Source organism: Myxine glutinosa, chromosome 8 (genome assembly GCF_964187855.1).
Source record: "Myxine glutinosa chromosome 8, kmMyxGlut1.1, whole genome shotgun sequence".
NCBI classification, from domain to species: Eukaryota; Metazoa; Chordata; class Myxini; order Myxiniformes; family Myxinidae; genus Myxine; species Myxine glutinosa.
Genome location: NC_136268.1, coordinates 104,400,119 through 104,424,869, shown reverse-complemented (window position 1 = coordinate 104,424,869; position 24,751 = coordinate 104,400,119). Strand labels below are relative to the sequence as shown.

General features: G+C 43.6%; 1 protein-coding gene across 1 annotated transcript in view; it reads right to left on the bottom strand.

The window, feature by feature from the left end:
* Positions 1–2,313: 2,313 nt before the first annotated feature.
* Positions 2,314–24,751, bottom strand: part of LOC137432803 (laminin subunit gamma-1) — a 112,258-nt gene continuing 89,820 nt past the window's right edge. Inside the window, exons 21-28 of the mRNA XM_068125025.2 lie at positions 20,554–20,691; positions 16,354–16,501; positions 15,916–16,065; positions 14,430–14,544; positions 8,522–8,721; positions 6,568–6,726; positions 4,258–4,357; positions 2,314–4,159 (exon numbers count right to left, since the gene is read on the bottom strand). Coding sequence (XP_067981126.2) covers positions 3,903–4,159; positions 4,258–4,357; positions 6,568–6,726; positions 8,522–8,721; positions 14,430–14,544; positions 15,916–16,065; positions 16,354–16,501; positions 20,554–20,691 — 1,267 coding nt within the window. The 3' untranslated portion in view covers positions 2,314–3,902. The remainder of the gene's footprint in view (positions 4,160–4,257; positions 4,358–6,567; positions 6,727–8,521; positions 8,722–14,429; positions 14,545–15,915; positions 16,066–16,353; positions 16,502–20,553; positions 20,692–24,751) is intronic.

Here is a 24,751-nt window from a genome sequence, read left to right as displayed (position 1 = left end):
ACGGTTTGATGAGATCCTCAGATCAGCCCCTACATGGGCCGTTCTCGGCTCGTGCCGGTGCACCGAAAAGATGAGCGAACTTGACTGTCTAGAGGAAGTAAAAGTCGTAACAAGGTTTCCATCAGTGAACCTGCGGAAGGATCATTATCGGGACAACATGAGAGCGAACAACACGCGAGACGTACGTGGTACGTGATTGTCCATGTACTGTTTAGCCATGTACTGTTTAGATTTTGATGATTTGCGTGTGATATGATTTAACGGATGTTTAAATGAATCGTTTAAAATAAAAAAGCCTTCAATTTCTAATATTTTACCTTTTCATTTGGGCTTCCCAATCGAAGCCCCGCCCATAGGGCGGGTACTGTTGCTCGTCAATAATAATTAAGTAATTGATCAATTAATTGATTAATCAAAAAACTAAAAATAGTTTTTGCCAAAGCACTTGCTCACTTTTGTGCCGAAATTTCAGCTTCTTAGCTTAAAGGATGACTGAGATATTGCCCAAACAAACAAACAAACAACAAACAAGAAAGAAACCGGAGTGAAAACTGAGTACTCCATTTCAGCGCGCGTCATTGCCGGGCCCCCTTAGGTGCCTGGCAATGATGTCATGCAGCGCCTGGAGGTGGCATAGGAAAGGAGCGGTGTACGTGTACAATGATCATAAAATATTTTCTTAATAAATTGGCTAATAACATACCTAAACCACCAGTGCTTCATCTGAAGCTGTAAGTTAAATCAAATTAAATAAGTCATTAATCGAAAAAGTGAAACAATTAGTTGATTAATCAATAAATAATTAATCGATTAATTTATTAATCAATAAATCCAAAATTTCCTTTATAGCCATATCATTTGGTCACTGTCATGTCCAAATATCTGCTTCCTAGCTCAAAAGGTGCCTGAGATATTGCCCAGATGAAAAAGAAAATAAATAAATGATTAAGAATGAAAAGAATTAAATAATAATCATAAACTAATTAAATAATTAATCAATTGACTAATAGAATACCTAAACCACCACCGTTTCATCTGAATCTGTAACTGAAAAAAAAAAGTTAATTGTCATTAATCGAATAATTAATTAATCGATTAATTGATCAATAAATCAAAAATAGCCTTTACAGACAAATCACTTGGTCATGGCCACGTCCAAATATCAGCTTCTTAGCTCAAAAGGTGCCTGAGATATTGCCTAGATAAGAAAAGAAATAAGTACTTAATTAATCGCTAATAATGAAGTAATTAATCAATTGATCAATTAATTAATTTAAAATACTGTTTTGCCAAAGCATTTCTTCACTATTGTTTTCAAATTTCAGCTTCCTCATTCAAAGAATGGCTGCCTCGATTCTGTATCCAAAAAAAAAAGAAAAAAGAATGGCTGAGATATCGCCTACACAAACAAGAAACCAAACAAACAAAAAAATAATCGAAGTGAAAACTGAGTATGCCCTTTGAGCACACTTCATCGCCGGTCTTTGAAGGCCTTCGGCACCCGGCGATAAAGTCGTGTAGCGCCTGGAGATAGAATAGCGAGGGGCGGAGTACAATATAATTTGAACATATCTGGGTAATGTGTAAAAGAAAAATTACTTTTGTTAAGAATCTGTTCTGTGGTCCATCTCTTCCACGAGGCTTGACTACACAAAAAAAAAAAAAAATTTTTTTTTTGATGTCTTCCGTTCTCAATTGCCAATGTTTAATATCTTGTTAAAATGAGTTGCATTCATGCTTTGTGACAGAATGACTTTGCAGCGATCGTATTTGTTTGATATCCAGCCAAATTTAATTTGGTAATGCTTGCTGAACACTTTTTTGAAATTCCAACTTCTTTCCTGAAAGTCCTTGCAGTGTCCATATATTTTATACCTCTCCCACCTCCCTCCAAGCCCTCTCCTTCCCACAGTTCTCTCGATGTCCCTGCTCTCAAATGTTGTGTTTGTGTCCTTCCCCCTCTCCCCATCTTGTCTACTGCTCCCCTTATTTTGTGTTTTATGTGTCAGTTAGACTTTTTGTGTGATTAATGTTAGCTCTTTCACGATCTTGTATACAAAAAAAAAAAAAAAAAAAACGTCGCCAAGTTGCACAGACCACCCGATTGCTATGGTTTACCTGTACCATTGCTGATTACAGCCAACGCATGCATCCTCCTGACCGCTATGTCGTCGCTTCATGCAAATGATACAATACGACTATTTCCTCCCTCCTGTCCCCCCCCCCCCCCTCCTCTCTTTCCCACCCCCCCCCTCCCTTTCCCACCCCACCACCAATTAGCTATGGGAACCTCGAAAAACAAAAATGCAGAGCAGTGGTTATACAAAAATTTACTGTGATTTCCATTACAAAACAAGATTGCCGGTGCAACATTGGATGCAAATGCCCGGGTGGGAGTGGGGGTACGGCCCGGATTCTGTGCAATCAAATGACCCGTTCTCGTCTCCCTCCGAGTTTCCTTTTGGGAAAATGACAAAAAAGCCACCACAGGTAAGATGGAGTGTTGTAAATATCAAAACTATATACAAACGAGACAACCATCTCAGAAAAAGGCAACAATAAATGCTAAATTACAAAATATAGCACTTTCATAAGTCTTAGCACCAGAATATCAGTTATATTTGGCTTGCGGGTTGGGCATAAAAGATCTCCTTATCCGAGCTGGTCATGGCTGCAACTCTCCCAGCCCGCAGCAACTTCATACACGCACCACCCCTGTGGGTGCCAGAGCATCAACAAGGCAAACATTTATTTATTTTTTAGAAAGCTGTGGCAAATGCCAGCCGGGAGTCTATATATATATATTCCAGTGGCAGAAGATGGCAATTATAATGCAAAGAATAATTCTGTAGATCATAAATAATTTCGTGGAACAATTTCCCTTTTTCATGACGAACCATCTGCTCCACTTGCTTGGCATAGATGGCTGGATTGGCGAGCGCCTCAATTGGCCCGAGTGAATGGTCATCTAACCAGTTGGTCAAACAACCTGAGGACAAAGTACAGTTTGACAATTGGCACGGCAGGCTGGGGACGATGAGCTACAGGCCAACAAAACGTTTTGTATCCTTGGCTATCACGTGAAACCAAATGCTGCTTGTATTGGCTTGTTCTGCTGGCTCTGTATGACAGGATTGGGATGGTAATGCAGATAAATACTGAAAATGGTGAGTCCAACAAGAGCAGCTGCAATGAAAGGTTTGTGTGCATTGAATGTGCTTGTTTAGAAGCAGCATCTATGTAAAGGAAAGGAAACATACCGAGCAGAACAAACTCATTCACAAGGGAATGAATGAGGATAGTAAGGCTGAATCTCCATGTTTTAAAAAACATGTTTTCTATCAAATACAACATATAAAAACCCACCTTTGTTCGGCTACACGCATCAGCAACTTCCTTTAGGATTATCGGGAAAAGCACGATAAATGCCTTTGCAATAATCTTTTTTCCATTTAACTACGGTGATAAAATGCGTCTTTTTGCCAACACAAAATTGGCAGGGTTGGCGAGCTGGACTCTTGAAGAAAGGAGGAGAAACAAAAATAAATATCAAAGGGAAAAGAAGGGATTATAGAGAGTGCAGGAACATTGATTAAGAGATTGGTAGAACAGTATAACCAGGACTAAGTGGGAGAGGCTCTTGCGGCAGTCTGGTGGGCAGGAAAGGTGAATTAAGATCAACAAAGTTAGCAGGAGGTAGGTAGAAAGAAGAGGTGAGGGCAGAGAAAAAGGCTTTGGGTTGTGAAGAGACAGTATTCCGAATGAGAGGAAAGTCTTGATGAGATTGCTGACAATAATGACAGAAAACGGATAAAAGAGGGGTATTGAGGAAGAGCAAAAAACTATTCTGGACAGATGTCTGAGTAGTCTAAAGGACATGAGCAAGGAAGACTGTCGTGGTGCTACGGATTCTCAATGCCTGCTGCGTTGAAGCAGTCTAACGGCAGAGACTTTTGAATCTCCACCAAGTTCAAAACGTCAGCCTTGATGGTATCAATGTTGTCGTTGTAGTTTTTAAGGGCGACTTCCTGTTCTCTCCTGGCTTCCTCTAGCCGAGCGATGCGGTTCTCTAGGTCCTCCCCGTTGAGTAGTTTTTCGGCATCTTTCAGCTGCCGCTCGAGTTCCTGAAGATAGCTCTCGTCCACTGGGCCCAGATTATCTTGGAGACAGCCGGGGAAGGGGGAGTTAATGGCACAGAAGTGACGATGGTATGATCGGATACATTAACATCAAATAAGAGGGCAAGGTTGGACTTACTGATCTCCTTGAGTAGGTTGCTGATTTGGTTGAGTGCTTGGCTTATGGCGTTTTGTGCCTTTCTGGCAAGGGCATCAGATTCTTGTGCTTGATGAATTGCCTGATCGTTTGTGAGAAACGAGATATGAAGAGGAGGAATGAGAAAGAGGAGTAAAGGGAAACGGACATGATAAATGTGTCGGTATTCAACAAATTGAGTACATCTCATCTACAACTTCTCTATTCATTAAAGCTCCACCAGACTAGAGTGAAGTGGAGGCAATCATACTCAAGCTCACATGAAAATGCCATGTGCAATCACACCTGCCCTATCCAAGTCCAAATGTTTTCATCCCACAATTAGCTTGCAATTGATCACTGGCTTTGACACCAATACAACTTTTTATTACGACCCTAGACATGAAAAAGCTACAAATATCGACCAAACGGTTTCTAATGGAGCACCTCGCCATTATTCGAGCATTTAAATTGCATCAGACGTGGCAATAAATGTGAATTGATGCTCTCAGCTTGTCTGCTCCGGCAGAAGATGCCATTTGCATTTTACCGCCTCCATCCCTACCCTGTTTAGAAATCCGTGCGGGCACGGGCAACAAGCTAGTTCATGTAATTTACACAAGAGCACTTCATTTGTAGTGAAGTTTATGATGTCCAAAGTCCAAACTTGTGAAAAGCACCTAAACATCTTATTGAATGTGAATATGACAGCCTGCTTAATTCCTTTGAAATGCAATGTGCTCAACATGATTCATGGTTGTCGCTGCCACTTCACCAGCATAGCATTTTAATTGAAGAATATCACATGGAGAACCAGGTAATACATAGCTCACTTTCACCTACATAGGAATAATATCACATCTATAACCAGGTAATACATAGCTCACTTACACCTACATAGGAATAATATCACTTGGAGAACCAGGTAATACATAGCTCACTTACACCTACATAGGAATAATATCATTTGGAGAACCAGGTAATACATAGCTCACTTACACCTACATAGGAATAATATCACATCTATAACCAGGTAATACATAGTACACCTACATAGGAATAATATCACATCTATAACCAGGTAATACATAGCTCACTTACACCTACATAGGAATAATATCACTTGGAGAACCAGGTAATACATAGCTCACTTACACCTACATAGGAATAATATCACTTGGAGAACCAGGTAATACATAGCTCACTTACACCTACATAGGAATAATATCACATCTATAACCAGGTAATACATAGCTCACTTACACCTACATAGGAATAATATCACATCTATAACCAGGTAATACATAGCTCACTTACACCTACATAGGAATAATATCACATCTATAACCAGGTAATACATAGCTCACTTACACCTACATAGGAATAATATCACATCTATAACCAGGTAATACATAGCTCACTTACACCTACATAGGAATAATATCACATCTATAACCAGGTAATACATGGCTCACTTACACCTACATAGGAATAATATCACATCTATAACCAGGTAATACATAGCTCACTTACACCTACATAGGAATAATATCACATCTATAACCAGGTAATACATAGCTCACTTACACCGACATAGGAATAATATCACATCTATAACCAGGTAATACATGGCTCACTTACACCTACATAGGAATAATATCACATCTATAACCAGGTAATACATAGCTCACTTACACCTACATAGGAATAATATCACATCTATAACCAGGTAATACATAGCTCACTTAAACCTACATAGGAATAATATCACATCTATAACCAGGTAATACATAGCTCACTTACACCTTCATAGGAATAATTTCACATCTATAACCAGGTAATACATGGCTCACTTACACCTTCATAGGAATAATTTCACATCTATAACCAGGTAATACATGGCTCACTTACACCTACATAGGAATAATTTCACATCTATAACCAGGTAATACATAGCTCAGTTACACCTTGATAGGAATAATATCACATCTATAACCAGGTAATACATAGCTCAGTTACACTGAGATAGGGATAATATCACATATACAACCAGGTAATACATGGCTCAGTTACACCTTCATAGGAATAATATCACATCTATAGAAGGTAACACGTGGCTCACTTATACCAAGTTGAACTTAAAGCTGCACAAATTAACTGGTTGTCTTTTTATGGTGGAAGTTGAGCTCTGCTGAATTCCATTGTAGTATTTGCTTTTCTAGATGAAAGTTAATACCTGGGCACGCTAAACCTGGAAAACAAAGATCTGACACAAAGGCACTTCGGGCAGAAGGCCTTTGATGATGTTTGTACCTGGTTAGCCTTTTCCATGTCCTGGGTTGCTTCATCTTGCTTTTCTTTGAAGTTCTTCTGCACACCATCAAGCTGGTTATTTAATGTTTTTGCATCACCAATCAGATTTTGCGCCGATGATAAAAGATCCATGGTGTCTTCCTTTAACCGCTCAGTGCCCTGTGTGGGAACACACCTCCATTAGACTTTATTAAACAGGTAACACATGAATCAGATAACTTTAGGGGAAGATCAATCAGTAAATAGAACGGCACTCAGGAGGGAGCATACCTCTGCCAGGGTGAATAGTTTATGTTTTGTATCCCACTGATAGGCCATATCTGGATTCGGACCTGAATCAAAAACGAATCGCCTTGTTCTTGTCACTTAACCAACTCATCCACCTTGTGTTGTCATAAGGCGTCAATAACTTATTTGAAATATGTTACATATAGTTTTTGGCCATATCACTGAATGGTGAAGAATCACTTAAATATTCTCCGATCCGGATCCGGATTTGAATCTTCACCAAAATTGAATCGATTCTTCCTTGTCACACACCCAAGCTGTCCACCAAGTTTCGTCAAATCGATCCACAACTTTTTGAGATATCCTGATATATATCATTTTTTTTCCCTGTCTCTCATTGGTGAAGAATGACTTAGTCTCGGATCTGGATCCAGTTCTGGATCTTCATTAAAATGTAATCATTTCGTCCTTGTCACATACCTAACCTCTCCACCAAATTTTGTCTGAATCCGTCTACAACTTTTTGAGATAGTCTGGTTGCCAATAAACAAACAAGAAGACGTCAGGCAGAACATGATACTTGCAAAATCCACCCCTCATCAAAATAAAAGGTTGTCATGGATACATCAAATTGTCCATTTCATTAAGATTAAAATTGACGATCTTGATCAAAGCTGGGGTCAATCGGATTAAAATTGATGATTTTTCAGATGAAAATTGATATTAGAAATTTGACCTTGTTGACCTTTTGACCCAAAAATAGACCTGTGGTTTCCCATTTCAGTGATGCACTATGTAATTTAATTTCTCAAGTTAATTGGATGAAAAGTGACATTTTTCAGATGAAAATTTATGATTTTAGAAGTTTGACCTTGAGTTGACCTTTGACCTTTAAAATAATTGGTTTCCCAATTTACTAAGGGACTATGCAATTGCTGTTTAAGTTTTAAACCAATCGGATGAAAATTGATGATTTTTCAGATGAAAATTGATGATTTCGGAAGTTAGACCTTGAGTTTACCTTTGACCTTTTGACCTCAAAAATAGTTGGTTTCCCGATTTAGTAACTCAATATGCAAATGCTGTTCAATTCTCAAGTCAATCAGATGAAAAATGGCAATTTTAGAAATTAGAACTTCCTTATGACCAAAAATAACACTTCCTTATGACCAACTCTTCCATCTGGTGAAGTTTTGTAAGGATCGGTTTAAAATTGTGACCTGTGGGCGATAGACAGACAGACAGACAAACAGACAGGCACAGAATAATGCACAAGACCAACCAATATAGTTGAAAAATCTTCGATTTTGCAAGTACCAAACAGACGGGTGAAAACATAACCTCCATCCACATTCGGCGGCAGAGGTAAAGTTCCGCTCATGGAAATTTGTGCACATTTGATCAACTTACACGAAGCAAAGCAAATCAAAGGTTAAAAATGTAACCAACAAAGTGCAAATAATGCCAAATTCTGTAATGAAAGTACCAATCTAGTGACGTCACAAACAAACTACATACATGATTATTTTGTTACACACTCGTTTGTTAATTCATTACATCATGGTAGTGGTAGTACCAGGGGAGTGCAAGGGACTCTTCCCCATAATTGAGAATTTGAAGTGAACCATGGATTTTAACACTGAGTGCGCATGACTGAGTTAAACTCCTGAGTTGTGAGGATGACTTTCACAAGTACATATATGTACAGAGCAACCGGGCCTCTCACCGAATGTGTGTTGTTTGCCACGAACTCTGCTTGCCGTACCACCTTCAACGCCTCCTGCGCGTCTTGCTTAGCTGATCCCAACTGTCTTTCTGCCCTCGCTGTTCTCTCCATTGCCTCCTGGAGCAAACGCTTCACCTCAGGAACCCTTTCAAGAGCCTTTTCCGCTGCTGTGCGGTTATCAGCAACGCGGCGGTCAAAATCTGAACAGGGGATATAAAAAAGGGTGCGTGATCGTAAGTAGAATAAATCGAAAACAAACAAAGGAGGAGACAATTTGGCCCACCATGTGTGTGTCATGTCCACACCCCATTACCTTAGCTATTAGTTTACCTACTCATTTTCCCTGTAATTAAATCCTATTTGTATGCTCCGCTTAATCTAACGTAACATCCCTGCCAGTACGTTTTCAACAATATTGTAAGGGTAACCATAACTGACTTTAGTTCACAATACTGTAATGATAACTAACAATAGTGTACATGGTACCGACTATGGGTTTCAAAAGTGTAATGGTACTGATTGTGGCTAATAGTGTAATGGTAATCTATAGATAATAGAGCAAGTGTTTGTATGTCTACTCTCTACCCATTGGGGGGAAAGCTGGCCTGACACCACCCACAATTGTAACCAGAAGAAAAATCATATGTCCACCATTTTGGTGCTTTGGTAAGCCGAACACATCTTCGGAAGTATCGTATTCACAATCGCCATGCCCTCCCAATACGTTTTCCGTTCAGTTTAAAACAACCGAAGCGACTGTTCAAAGGATCATCAAATACCGTAAGGTTGGAGCTGTTGTGCTAGTGTGTCATAGACCTTGTGAAGGAGACAGTATGTTCAGGCTTCAAGCCTCTGGTGTTGGCCTATGGGCCAGTGAAAGTGAAATTATCCAAGCTATATACCAACGATGTATTATATATGCACATAAGCAGTTTCCATGTTTTTGCTTCATGTATGTAACCTGGGTTATTTTGTATTTTCGGCAGCAGTTGAGGCAGTGGTCTATTGCCTATACACCACCATATAAAGGTATGTGCCAGAAGACCGTGTTACACCCATGGAACAAGAGGTAGGGGTGGGTACGCTGCTGGTAACAGTACTGACTGACTTATTTTGTTCTTATGCAGCACAAGGCTGCGAGGGAGCATCATTGGCTGAGGACGCGGATGTGCCGCTGATGGTTGGGACAGGGATGTGGAATTTGTCCATGGTGCTGACAATAGTTCGTCTAGACTTCGCGAATGACACTATGGGATCTTTAACTTCCACCTGTAGCGGTTACCGGAAGCATGTGGTCCATGCGTTCGGTCTTCGTGGACTCACGGAGACCGAACGCGCGCGACAACTGCTCGACCTCCCGGAGCTGGGTGAGGACCACATGCTTGCCGAACGCATGGACCACATGCTTGCTCCACTTGGCGACCACAGCCCAGATTTCCTCTTCCGCGAGCTGTTCCTCCGGCAGCTACCCGGGCAGGTACGATTAGCTTTGGCAAATGCGCCCATCACGGACCCTCGCGCCCTGGCCAAGTAGGCCGATAAATTTTTCTCGGCCAGGCGACACGTCGGAGCGGCCGCCTGGAACCCTGGGCCGACCGAGGCAACGCCCGCGCCATGACCGGCGCCACCACCGGCCGAGTTAGCGCCACTGGAGGCAGCGGCCGCTGCGACGCCCCATCGACCAAACCCGACGCGACTGCCGGAGCCTCCACCAGAGCGGACCATGTGCTACCACCACGCCAGGTTCGGGCAGAAGGCCAGAACGTGCCGCCCACCGTGCACTTTCGGCAGGTCGGGAAACGACCAGGCCGGCGCTCGCTGCCTGCCATGAGCGTCGGCCATTCAGGCAGCCTTCTGTTTATTACGGACACAGCGTCCGGGCGGCATTTTTTGTGCGACACCGGCGCTCAACTGAGCGTGATACCCGCCTCGGTGCAGGACAAACAGGCCGCGCTTTGCGGCCCCGCCTTGGTCGCTGCAAACGGCTCCTCCATCCGCACCTCCGGTTCACGCAGCGTCGCATTCTGCTTCGGGGGCCAGCGCTTCAGGTGGGACTTCATCACGGCGAACGTACCCATGGCCTTGCTAGGTGCAGATTTTCTTTGCGCGCATGGGCTTTTGGTTGACGTCAAACGGCGTCGGCTCATCAACGCGGAGACCTTCAGCTCGCTCGCTTGCTCATTGAGCGGCTCCGCACCAAGCAAGCTAGCCTGCGCTCTCCTGGCCGCGGACGATTTCACCCGCCTACTCGCCGAGTTTCCCGCCCTCACGCAGCCGACGTTTTCGGCCGTCGCCGTCAAACACGGCGTCGAACACCACATCCCGACCACAGGTCCACCGGTCTACGCCAGGGCTCGTCGCCTCGACCCGGCCAAACTCGCCGTGGCGAAGGCGGAATTCGACGCGCTGGAGCGATTGGGCATTGTGCGGCGCTCGAATAGCGCGTGGGCCTCACCCCTGCACATCGTGCCCAAACCAGGTGGCGGATGGCGACCATGCGGCGATTACCGCCGTCTCAATGACGCCACCACCCCCGACCGGTACCCGATACCACATATACAGGACTTTCCCGCCCGTTTGGCGGGGCAGGTGATCTTTTCCAAGGTCGACCTCATTCGGGGCTACCACCAGGTACCCGTCCGGCCGGCCAACGTGCCGAAGACGGCGGTAATTACACCTTTTGGCCTCTTCGAGTTCCTTCGCATGCCGTTCGTCCTTAAGAACGCGGCCCAGGCCTTCCAACGGCTGATGCACAGCGTGCTGCGCGACCTCACCTTCCTTTTCGTCTACACTTGGACGACATTCTCATCGCCAGCACTTCCCGTGCGGAGCACCTCATCCACCTGCGCACGCTTTTTGAGCGCCTCGGCCAGCACGGCCTCATCATCAACCCGGCGAAATGCCAGTTTGGCGTAACGGCCGTCGACTTCCTGGGGCACCGCATCACGAAGCGCGGGGCCGTTCCGCTGCCGACCAAGGTGGAGGCAGTCACAAGTTTCCCGCGCCCCCGCTCCATCAAGGCCCTACAGGAATTTTTGGGAATGGTAAATTTCTACCACCGGTTCGTGCCTCGCGCCGCCCAACTCATGCGCCCCCTGTACGAAGCCCTCCGGGGCAAGCCAGCCAAGCACGACGTCGCCTGGACCAAAGAGATGGACGAGGCATTCACGGGCGCTAAGCTGGCCCTCGCCAACGCGACCATCCTGGCGCACCTGGCGCTCGACGCACCCATCGCCCTCACCACGGACGCTTCCGACTACGCGGTGGGCGCCGTGCATGAACAGTGGGTGAACGGGGCTTGGCAACTGCTGGCCTTCTTCAGCCGACAGCTTCGCCCTAACGAGCGCAAGTATAGCGCTTTCGACCGCGAGCTCCTCGGCCTTTACCTGGCCGTTCGCCACTTCCGCCATCTTTTGGAGGGCCGCCCGTTCACGGCATTTGTGGACTACAAGCCCCTGGTCTTTGCCATGGCCAAGGTTGCAGAACCGTGGTCGGCCCGCCAGCAACGCCACCTCTCCGCCGTGTCCGAATTTACGACGGACATCCGGCACGTCGCTGGCAAGGACAACGCTGTGGCCGATTGCCTCTCCCGGTCCGGCGCGAACGCCGTCCACCTCGGGGTGGACTTCACCCGCATGGCGGCCGATCAGACCGCCGACCCCACGGTGCAAGCCCTCCGGACAGCGGACACAGGCCTGTGGTTGGCCGACGTCCCCTTCGAGGACACAGGCACAGTTCTCCTGTGCGACGTTTCCCTGGGCCAACCTCGCCCCATCGTGCCCACCGGATGGCAGTGGCACATTTTTGACGCCCTCCACGGCCTATCCCACCCGGGCCGGAAAGCGTCGCAGAAGCTCGTGGCAGCGAAATTCATCTGGCACGGGCTCCGTTAGGACGTCCGCGACTGGGCCAATGCCTGTGTCGCCTGCCAGCGCGCGAAGGTCCACCGGCACACCCAGGCCCCGTTGGCACCATTCGACGTGCCCGCACGGCGCTTCGACCACGTCAATGTGGACCTGGTGGGACCCCTTCTCTCCTCGCGGGGCTTCACCCACCTCCTCACGATGGTGGACAGGACCACCAGGTGGCCGGAGGCCGTCCCGCTGGCATCAACAACATCCGCCGATGTGGCGCAGGCCTTCATTGGCACCTGGGTTGCCCGTTTTGGCGCCCCCTCGGACATCTCCGACAGAGGCCTGCAATTCACCTCTGAGCTTTGGGGCGCGGTCGCCCAGGCCTTGGGGGTCAAGGTACACCGCACCACGGCCTACCACCCCCGAGCCAACGGCTTGTGCGAGCGGTTCCACCGCTCGATGAAGGCCGCTCTAAGGGCCAGCCTCCAGGACGACGGTTGGGCTGACAGGCTGCCGTGGGTCCTATTGGGCCTCCGAACGGCCCCTAAAGAGGACCTCCAGTCTTCCACCGCCGAGCTGGTCTACGGCCAGCCACTGCGCGTGCCGGGCGAGTTCATCCCCGACGCCACCGGCCCCTGGTCCGCGGCTCACCAACGCTCGGTCCTCCAGGAGGCCGCCTGGAGGTTTGCCCCCGTGCCCACGTCCCATCACAGCTGCCCCCAACCCCACGTCCCCCCAGCACTTCGCACTGCGGAGTACGTTTTCATCCGGAACGACGCACACCGGGGACCGCTCCGGCCGCCGTACGATGGACCTTTCCGGGTCCTGAAGAGGGACGACAAATCGTTCATCGTGGACATCGGCGGCAAACCGGACCACATCTTCGTGGACCGCCTCAAGCCGGCCCATTTGGACCTCGACCAACCTCCACGATTGGCCCTTCCTCCACGACGGGGCCGTCCCCCGTCAACCAATCCCCCCGCCCGACCATCCACCGCCACACCACCTACCACCCCCACACGAATCGCCAGGGGTCGTTTCGGCCGGGTCATCAAGACCCCCCTCAAATTGACTCTCCCGGTGCAAGTTAATTCTGGGGGGGGCGCATGTAGCGGTTGCCGGAAGCATTACACAATCCCCTTGCACCGGCCGATGACGTAACCGGCGGGCGGTCACTTGCCCGGGCTCGTCCGGACTTGCCCAGACTTGCCTTGCCCGGGCGGACATTTGGTTTGCATACCACGCCCCGTTGAGAGGCGTGGCTTACTGATTTGCATACCACGCCCCACCTGAGAGGCGTGGCTTTTGTGTGGTGGACTTTGGTTATAAATTGCCGCCCGGCTATCGGGCTTTTCAGTGCTTTTGAGTTGAGCTAGAAATAAATAGCTCAGTGAAACTTTGTTCCTGGTGTCGTCCATTTTGTCCGGCTTTATCGTGAGAGCATAGCTCCACACACCAACTAATGCCGGCAGATGGAACGCCCGTTTAATGCCCATCCGAAGGACGGCACACAAATTGATGAATCACCATGCCTGTGAAACACCGGGATGACAGTTTATAGCTGGGTCAGGATTAAAACCCAGGCTAGACAGCTTCGAGGTGAATGTGCATTCCTCTAAGTCTAGGCCATAATGTCAGCTCACTAATTACGACTAATAATAGTGTAACGGTACTGAATATCACTAATAATGGTAAAAATTGTATGCAACTCTATTGTCAGACTGCCGGGCACAGTGCTAGGAGTAGTGTGGTTGGGAAGTGGGCAGCATAGCAATATAGAAGTATGACTTGTAAATTTTCATGAAATCCCAGAATTCTAATGGTATATTGGACAAGGATTTCAAAGCCTTTTTGGATAGCTTGCCTAAATTGTGGTTGTGAGAATTTTCCACTGTACTCATAGATTCAACGAATAAAGCACAAGCACAGTAGCATAACGGCCGTACATCCTCGTGGGTTGTTAGTTACAAGGGAGTGATGTGAAAGTCTAAAGGAGCGTCTAGTCATTGCTCTGAAAATCCCAAATATCCCTCCTCCTTGCCACCTGTCCCCACCGCGGATGTAGCCGAGAATGTTCTTGGCCTCCTGAAGTGTGTGGTTTCCAGCATCCACAGCTGCCTCAGCCTTGGCTCTTGCAGCATCAACGCGGGCCAGAAACTCGTCGGCTACCTGGACGTCCACACAATGACACGCCACAAAATCTTATTGACTCACAAAACGTAGCTTTGGCTCACTCGTTTCCTTTCACTCGCACACTAATGCCTCAACAAATTGCACTCTCACTAAATGGATCGACTGAGATCGGTAATAAAATTGGAACAACCGACCCACCCGCACCGACACCGACAGCAACAGTAACAGTCGAAGCAGTGTAGAAGAAAGGGGAATGGAGGATTGAGAAGAAATGGCGAAAGGAAACAAGTCGGAGCAGAAAGAGCCAGAGGTGAAGGAGACTCTGTGTTTCAGTGGCTATGTCCAGGAAGAGGTTTACAACCAACCCACCCGCACCGACAGCAACAGTAACAGCCGAAGCAGTGAACAAGGAAGGGGAAAGGAGGATTGAGAAGAAATGGCGAAAGGAAACAAGTAGGAGCAGAAAGAGCCAGAGGTGAAGGAGACCGTGTTTCAGTGGCTGTGTCCAGGAAGAGGTTTACAACAGATCCACCCGCACTGACAGCAACAGTAGCAGCCGAAGCAGTGAACAAGGAAGGGGAATGGAGGATTGAGAAGAAATGACGAAAGGAAACAAGTAGGAACAGAAAGAGCCAGAGGCGAAGGAGACTCCGTGTTTCAGTGGCTGTGTCCAGGCAGAGGTTCAAAGACCTCTGGTTGCCTTTTTGTGGGGAAAAACATTGAAAACCTCAAAGGCCTTGAGGAAAAAAAGCACCCACCACCATATGAGGCCAAGGCACAGAGCTGCTCAGATGTAAGCAGTTCTTGCTGTTTCCATAGTTTGGAAATACGGTATAACCAAACTAAGGCAGGAAACCACCAACGTCACCATTTTGCAGTCATTTTTCCGATTGCAAGGGCTCTTGTGTGCCTGGCAAGGCCCAGAGGTGAACCTCATTCATGGAGGCAGCTGAGCCTCATGAGGAGCCACCCCATCAGCATTCCCATGAAGAAAGAAGCACCAGGGAGGCTGAATAAGGCAGCACACCAGCAAGTCCAGGTTCAAAGGGCCAGAAGCTATGCCGGATTGACCTCTGTACCTGGTCACGGTTGGGTGCAGACGCGATCTTGTCTTGCACGCAGTCCTTCAACTCCTCAGCTTGTAGGACTATGGCCATGGCCAATCGCTCATCAGCATCAAGCAGGGCAAGTGACCGATCCAAAGAATCTTGGAGCCGAGAAAGATTGGACTACAGTGCAATCCCAGAGCAATGGACCACACGGAGATGGGCCAGCCAAGGAGTCGTGATGATAGCGGCAGGTGCGATGGATTCATGAAGTTGTATCGAGACGAACCAGCGAACATTGTACATGCAAACACGGTCATCACCAAAACATGAGCATACTTTAGAAAATGATATGAAGTACCTGTTGGTGCCGCTGACCAGTCTGCAATGTATCATGGGCTTGTTTCTTTGAGGCTTCCATTTCATTCTCGAGTTGAGCTAGTGAGGTTTGCAGCGAGGCCAGATCCTTCTCCAGGCTTTCAGTATTATTGGTGAACTCATCAACCTGCTCCTGTAAGGTTTGAGCAGTTAGCAATCATTCTAGTCAAAATATCTCTCAACGTAGACACCATCATTGGCTTCAGGGCCAAAACACTTGCCATCTTTCATCCCACCCCGTTACCATTTCTGATAGTGTATTGGGGTCACCAATGCGATTGCCAAAAGTTGTTTTGCCATTGCTCGAGTTATTGTGGAACACTTCTGTGGAATCCGGAAAGCAACACAAGTAGAATTACATTGGGAAACACGTTTGGTTTTGCACTTCATTAATTGATTGCACAATGTGAACAAGTCTCACCTGTAGGCCTTCTATGTCCACTGAAGGCATAGCGAGGGTCGCGTTGTTGAACACATCGTCTGCTCTCTGGCTGGTATGTGTGGCAGCATCAAGAACTCGATCGGCCAAATTTTCCATATCTTTTGTCAAGTTCCGTACTTGGGCTAGACTGAAGAGTCACATGCGGTCCAAGGAGACCAAATGGATGGTCAGGAGGATAGGAAGTTCAGGGAGTTTGAGGAACATTATGGTGTGGAATACAGCAAATAAATGATTACACTATGATAATTGCAATACAAGTTCACCCAAAACGATTTGTTGTTGAAAGCAATAATGACTGATGTAAAAATGGAGATTCAGCAGCAGTATAGTTTTGGGCTGATGTGACAAATTCAATTCGTTTATTGAGGAAAACATTTTTAAAAAAGAAGACAAGCTTGCCAATTATTGGACAAACGGAGCTCAATGTCACCTGTGCAAGGAAATGTGGTTTGTAAAATAGCAATATGTACTGTATTCCTCTTATTGCCTTCAGCAGAGGGTAGTGCATTTGCATTTATTACTTGTAAAATCGAAGATTTTTCTAAAATCGCCATCGAAGAAATTTGAAGAGGACTTGCATATCTGCTCACTGAATTCATCCACCAAGTATTCTTGAGGTCAACATAGGCCAAAAGTTCAACATAGGCCAAATTTCTAAAATCCTCAATTTTCATCCAATTGACTTGAAATTTGAAGAGGACTTGCATATCTGGTCACTGAATTCATCCACCAAGTATTTTTGAGGTCAACATAGGCCAAAAGGTAAACATAGGCCAAGTTTCAAAAATCCTCAATTTTCATCCGATTGACTTGAAATTTGAAGAGGACTTGCATATCTGGTCACTGAATTCATCCACCAAGTATTTTTGAGGTCAACATAGGCCAAAACGTCAACATAGGCCAAGTTTCAAAAATCCTCAATTTTCATCCGATTGACTTGAAAATTGAACGGCATTTGCACATTGAGTCACTAAATAGGGAAACTAACTATTTTTGAGGTCAAATGTCAACTCAAAGTCAACCTTCCAAAATCATCATTTTTCATCTGAAAAATCGTCACTTTTATTCCTATTGACCCGAGCTTTGATCAAGATTGTCAATTTTAATCTTGATGAAATGGGCAATTTGCTGTATCATTGGAATTTTTTTCTTGGAGGGGGGGGGGGGGGGGGGCGGATTTTGCAAGTATCGTGCTCCGCATGACGTCTTCTTGTTATTCTGTTTGTTTGTTTGCCCCGGCCTACAGGTCACAATTTTAAACCGATCGTCATGAAACTTCAACAAGGTATAGAGGTAATCACAATTGAGAAGCCTATTGATTTTGAGGTCAAAGGTCACCTGGAGGTCAAATTTCTAAAATCGCCATTTTTCATCCGATTGACTTGAAAATTGAACAGTATTTGTATATTGAGTCACTAAATAGGGAAACCAACTATTTTTGAGGTAAAACGGTCAAAGGTCAACTCTAGGTAAAACTTCCAAAATCATCAATTTTTATCCAATTGAGTTGAAAATTTAACAGCATTTGCACAGTGCCTCACTGAATTGGGAAACAAACTATTTTTGAGGTGAAAAGGTCAAAGGTTAACTCAAGGTCAAACCTCCAAAATCATCAATTTTCATCTGAAAACCCGTCAAATTTTCATCCGAGTGACTTGGAAATTTAGCAGTGTTTGCATAGTGCTTCACTGAATTGTGAAAACAAACTATTTTTGAGATCAAAAGGTCAAAGGTCAACTCTACGTGAAACTTCTAAAATCATGAATTTTCATCTGAAAAATCGTCACTTTCCATCCTATTGACCCGAGCTTTGATCAAGATTGTCAATTTTAATATTGATGAATGGACAATTTGCTGGATCAATGGCAACCTTTTTAGGGGAATAGGGTGGAGTTTTCAAGTATCGTACTCTGCATGATGTCTTCTTGTTTGTCTGTTAGTTTGTCTGTCTGTCTGCACATAATGCACTGACGTAGGTCACAAATGTTACTTGGTGATAGCCAGCATTATACGTTATGTATTTTTTTAAAGCAATCTTCACGAAACTTCACCAGAGGGTAGAGTTGGTCACAAGGAAGAAGCCTATTGATTTTGAGGTCGAAGGTCATCTGAAGGTCAAATTTCTAAAATCACCATTTTCATCCAAATGACTTGAAAATTGAACAGCCTTTGCATATTGAGCCACTAAATTGGGAAACCAACTATTTTTGAGGTCAAATGGTCCAAGGTCAACTCAAGGTCAAACTTCTAAAATCATCAATTTTCATGTGAACAATTGTCAATTTTCATACGATTAACCTGAAAACTAAAGAGCAATTGCATATTGCATCACTGAATTGGGAAGCCAACTATTTTTGAGGTCAAAAGGTCAACTCAAGGTCAAACGTACATCAATTTTCATCTGAAAAATCATCAATTTAAATCCGATTGACCTGAGTTTTCATTAATATCGTCAATTTTAATCTTAATGAAATAGACAATCCGATGTATCCATGGCAACTTTTTATTTTTGGGAGGGGTGGATTTTGCAAGTATCGTGCACTGCATAACGTCTTCTTGTTTATTTGTCCATTTGTATGTCTGTCTGCACATAATGCACTAACGTAGGCCACAAATGTTACTTGGTGGTAGCCAGCATTATACGTTATATTTTTTCAACCGTGTTCCTCTATCTTCTCCCAAACCACCAAATCGATTGACTTGAAACTTTACGTGTGTCATTGACTAGGCACTGGTGATTAAAATATGATTACGAAAACATCATTGGTCACATGGTATGGCAGCCATATTGGATAGAAAAACAAACTTTATCCGATCAACACAAAACTTCACAAACGTGATCTCCTACCCATATATATGCAGAGTGCACATTTTTTAAGGTCATATGTCACGGTGCCGCTTCACTGATCGATGTGAAACCTGTCATGGCTGGTGAAAATGTGGTACTTGAAAACGGCTGAAGGGATTTAAATCAAACTTTATTTTTAGGACAGTGAACGAGGGCATCTACCCGTTGTGGGACTATGCGGAGGCATATTGGCGACACCGTCACATTGCTCTAGTTTTACTGTGTTTGCCTGTCTGCCAGTCAAACAAAACTGAACATCATTCCAAACAGGAAACTGACTGTTTTTAGTGACATCATAAAGGACACAAACAACAGGCACGAATTACACCACCTTATTTAACATGTTAAATAAGGTGGTGTAAAAGACGCTGCATCAACGGTGATAAACCTCCAAAAAAAAATTCCCTACAACCTATAAAACTTGGTTTACCTCATTTAAAACCAAAACCCTCATGATGCCTGCACAGTCACGGATGAAAAAGCACTCAGCACGCAAAATGGCAGACCTGAGCTTTACCCAATCTGATTATTGTCATTGATACAAGGTGGAGTTGTGCTTATAATCTAATATTATAAACAAAATGTCAGACCTGAGCTTAACGCCCCCGCTCCCTCTCTCCCCACCCACATCGATTACTAGCTATCTGCCTATGTCCCAATACTCTATTTTCCATCACTATAACTTAATCCAACTGGAGAGTCCATAGAACATCTTACCCCACAGTCTTAAGAAAAAAGAACATGGGCGGGGTCTGCAAGCAGCAAATTTTATTGGTCGAGATGATGTTAAACGTCGTAATATTTTGTCGAAGAACTGCTAAGCGAAAGTTTTTGAAAGTGCCAAAAAGGCGATTTCTGTTCTATAGTGTTCAAGTATATCATTAAATTGAAATAAAATAAAGATTTTAAAGGCCGTAGAAAAAAAAAAATCCGAAGTTTACCGCCATTGATTCAGCGTCTATTACACCACCTTATTTAACACATTACATTAGTTATTGACGCCTCGTGTTTGCGTCCTAAGTCACAAAAAATATTGAGTTTTCTGTTTGGAATAATTTTCAGTTTTGTTTGACTGCCAAACAGGCAGACAGAGTCAAAAGGTTATCTCTGTCCTTTATTATTATTATTATTTTTTTTGTTGTTGGCGAACCAATTGTTCTTTGTTCAGACTAAGTGAACTAATTGTTTAACCCTGCTTTTCACTTCATTCGCACATTGTAATTAATGTGAGCATAACAGAATATGAATGAATGATGTCATTATTCGTAGACCCCTATCAGGCATGGTTGTACCTCAATGGATAGTCACCAGATCAAAGGGTAATCACTCACCTCTCTGTGGCCTGCTCCACATCATTTGCCAGGGAGTTCTGCCGACTCAGTGTGTGCCGTAACGTGTCCAGTGCTTCACGTGACTTGTTTAAAGCTTCATCTGCTGTTGACTCCACTTCGGCCGCCTTGTCCTTATTCCTGTACAGATGATTCAGCACGCAGTCTATTCATCGGCTCAGATACGGACACAATTTCACTGGGTATAACCGGGTCCACAAAGTTCAAAGACAAGCACACAACTGCCGAGCTATGGAACTGTCTAAAGATAACTTGGATCATAAAATAATAACAAAAACAACATTGCAACAATGGTTTTGAACATTTTGCAGACAAACGATGGAGACATGCATGTTACTTATCTTATGATGTTCATTAACTTGTCCTGTACACTTGTTGGATATTATTTTAATGTTGGGCTTACCCGTGTATTAAAAATGTATGAGAGTATGATTGTACTTGGTGTACTCGTACAGGAGTGATAAATATACCTGATATATACTACATAATATGATTATAATTAGCTCTCCAACCTTAAGCAACACCGTGACATCACTATATTGCGACCCTCAAGGGGACATCTTACAGTGTACACCAAGGCCTACAGGCAATTGTTCAAAAAGCCACAAGCAGAGAAAATTGCATGTGGCTTTTTGAACCATTACATGCAAGGCTTTCTTTATAGACTGCGAGATGCTCCTTAGGGGTCGTTTCAAACATCCAAGCGTTTAACCACATGACTAACTGAAGACCAATGTGCTGTGAGGCGACAAGACAGGCTGTCCTTGGTTGTGACACACAAACACACACACACACACACGGAATCAGACAACCATACTTGGCACTGGGCCATTAAGGGTGAACCACGAGGTTATTGAGGCCTAGTATTCCTGTGAAAACTCAATCAAAAGACACGGCGACTTGCATCCCACATACAATGCACTATGTAATAAATTACAACGCCAACAAATGTGGCAAAATAATTTGAACGCAGGGAGCATTATGAATGGCGAGGACTTGGGCCAATCCACAATATAGAACCTTCTCCAACGAAACTTAACGGAAGACCCTTTGAAACCCTATGACCCTAACACTCTTTAAGACCCTGAAGACCCTCGATACCCTTTTTACCTTTCAGAGCCTTTCGACACTTTAGTGTTATTTAGATTCTTTCACCCTTGAGACCTCATTCTTAAGTAAGGTCAGTCTCTTCCTTGACTGCCACTGGTAACATGTAACCCAGTGCTACCTGCCGCATGGTCGGGTAGTCGGCTAGCCAGAGGGGAAGGTCACTGTGACACCCTGCAGGACTAAAGCCAATACCTGTTAAAGGGCGGATGACCTCCCTTCGGGAGCCAACGGCCATCCAGTACGAAAATGGTGTCTCCTAAAAAACACCCATCCGGTTGGACTGTTTTTTTTTAGGTTGTAGGTTGTCGACAGCAATCGCCCAGGGTAGTACTACCGTTTGGACTTAGGAGCGCTAAAGTGCTGCCCGGAACCATCTTACACACTCCGTGTCAGGATTGCTGGTCTTACTTTCTGTCTCACTCAAACGATAGCTACCGGTCTAGCTTTAACCTCTCTTTCTTACAAACAAACATCATAAACTTTTCATCACACACTTTGCATCACACACTTTGCATCATACACTTTTCATCATACACTTTGCATCACACACTTTGCATCACACACTTTGCATCATACACTTTTCATCATACACTTTTCGTCATACACTTTTCATCATACACTTTTCGTCATACACTTTTCATCATACACTTTTCGTCATACACTTTTCATCATACACTTTTCATCATACACTTTTCGTCATACACTTTTCATCATACACTTTTCATCATACACTTTTCGTCATACACTTTTCGTCATACACTTTTCATCATACACTTTGCATCACACACTTTGCATCATACACTTTTCGTCATACACTTTTCGTCATACACTTTTCATCATACACTTTTCATCATACACTTTTCATCATACACTTTGCATCACACACTTTGCATCACACACTTTGCATCACACACTTTGCATCACACACTTTGCATCACACACTTTTCATCATACACTTTTCGTCATACACTTTTCATCATACACTTTTCGTCATACACTTTTCATCATACACTTTTCGTCATACACTTTTCATCATACACTTTTCGTCATACACTTTTCATCATACACTTTTCGTCATACACTTTTCATCATACACTTTTCATCATACACTTTTCGTCATACACTTTTCATCATACACTTTTCATCATACACTTTTCGTCATACACTTTTCATCATACACTTTTCATCATACACTTTTCGTCATACACTTTTCATCACACACTTTTCGTCATACACTTTTCATCATACACTTTTCGTCATACACTTTTCATCATACACTTTTCGTCATACACTTTTCATCATACACTTTTCATCATACACTTTTCGTCATACACTTTTCATCATACACTTTTCATCATACACTTTTCGTCATACACTTTTCATCATACACTTTTCATCATACACTTTTCGTCATACACTTTTCATCATACACTTTTCATCATACACTTTTCGTCATACACTTTTCATCATACACTTTTCGTCATACACTTTTCATCATACACTTTTCGTCATACACTTTTCATCATACACTTTTCATCATACACTTTTCGTCATACACTTTTCATCACACACTTTGCATCATACACTTTTCATCATACACTTTTCATCATACACTTTTCATCATACACTTTTCGTCATACACTTTTCATCATACACTTTTCATCACACACTTTGCATCACACACTTTGCATCATACACTTTTCATCATACACTTTTCGTCATACACTTTTCGTCATACACTTTTCATCATACACTTTTCGTCATACACTTTTCATCATACACTTTTCGTCATACACTTTTCATCATACACTTTTCGTCATACACTTTTCATCATACACTTTTCGTCATACACTTTTCATCATACACTTTTCATCATACACTTTTCGTCATACACTTTTCATCATACACTTTTCATCATACACTTTTCGTCATACACTTTTCATCATACACTTTTCGTCATACACTTTTCGTCATACACTTTTCATCACACACTTTGCATCATACACTTTTCATCATACACTTTTCATCACACACTTTGCATCACACACTTTGCATCATACACTTTTCATCATACACTTTTCGTCATACACTTTTCATCATACACTTTTCATCATACACTTTTCGTCATACACTTTTCATCATACACTTTTCATCATACACTTTTCATCATACACTTTTCATCATACACTTTTCGTCATACACTTTTCATCATACACTTTTCATCATACACTTTTCGTCATACACTTTTCATCATACACTTTTCGTCATACACTTTTCGTCATACACTTTTCATCATACACTTTTCGTCATACACTTTTCATCATACACTTTTCATCATACACTTTTCGTCATACACTTTTCATCACACACTTTGCATCATACACTTTTCATCATACACTTTTCATCATACACTTTTGATCATACACTTTTCGTCATACACTTTGCATCATACACTTTTCATCATACACTTTTCATCATACACTTTTCATCATACACTTTTCGTCATACACTTTTCATCACACACTTTGCATCATACACTTTTCATCATACACTTTTCATCATACACTTTTCATCATACACTTTTCGTCATACACTTTGCATCATACACTTTTCATCATACACTTTTCATCATACACTTTGCATCATACACTTTTCATCATACACTTTTCATCATACACTTTTCATCATACACTTTTCATCATACACTTTTCATCATACACTTTTCGTCATACACTTTTCATCATACACTTTTCATCATACACTTTTCGTCATACACTTTTCATCATACACTTTTCATCATACACTTTTCGTCATACACTTTTCGTCATACACTTTTCGTCATACACTTTTCATCATACACTTTTCATCATACACTTTTCATCATACACTTTTCGTCATACACTTTTCATCATACACTTTTCATCATACACTTTTAGTCATACACTTTTCATCACACACTTTGCATCATACACTTTTCATCATACACTTTTCATCATACACTTTTCATCATACACTTTTCGTCATACACTTTGCATCATACACTTTTCATCATACACTTTTCATCATACAC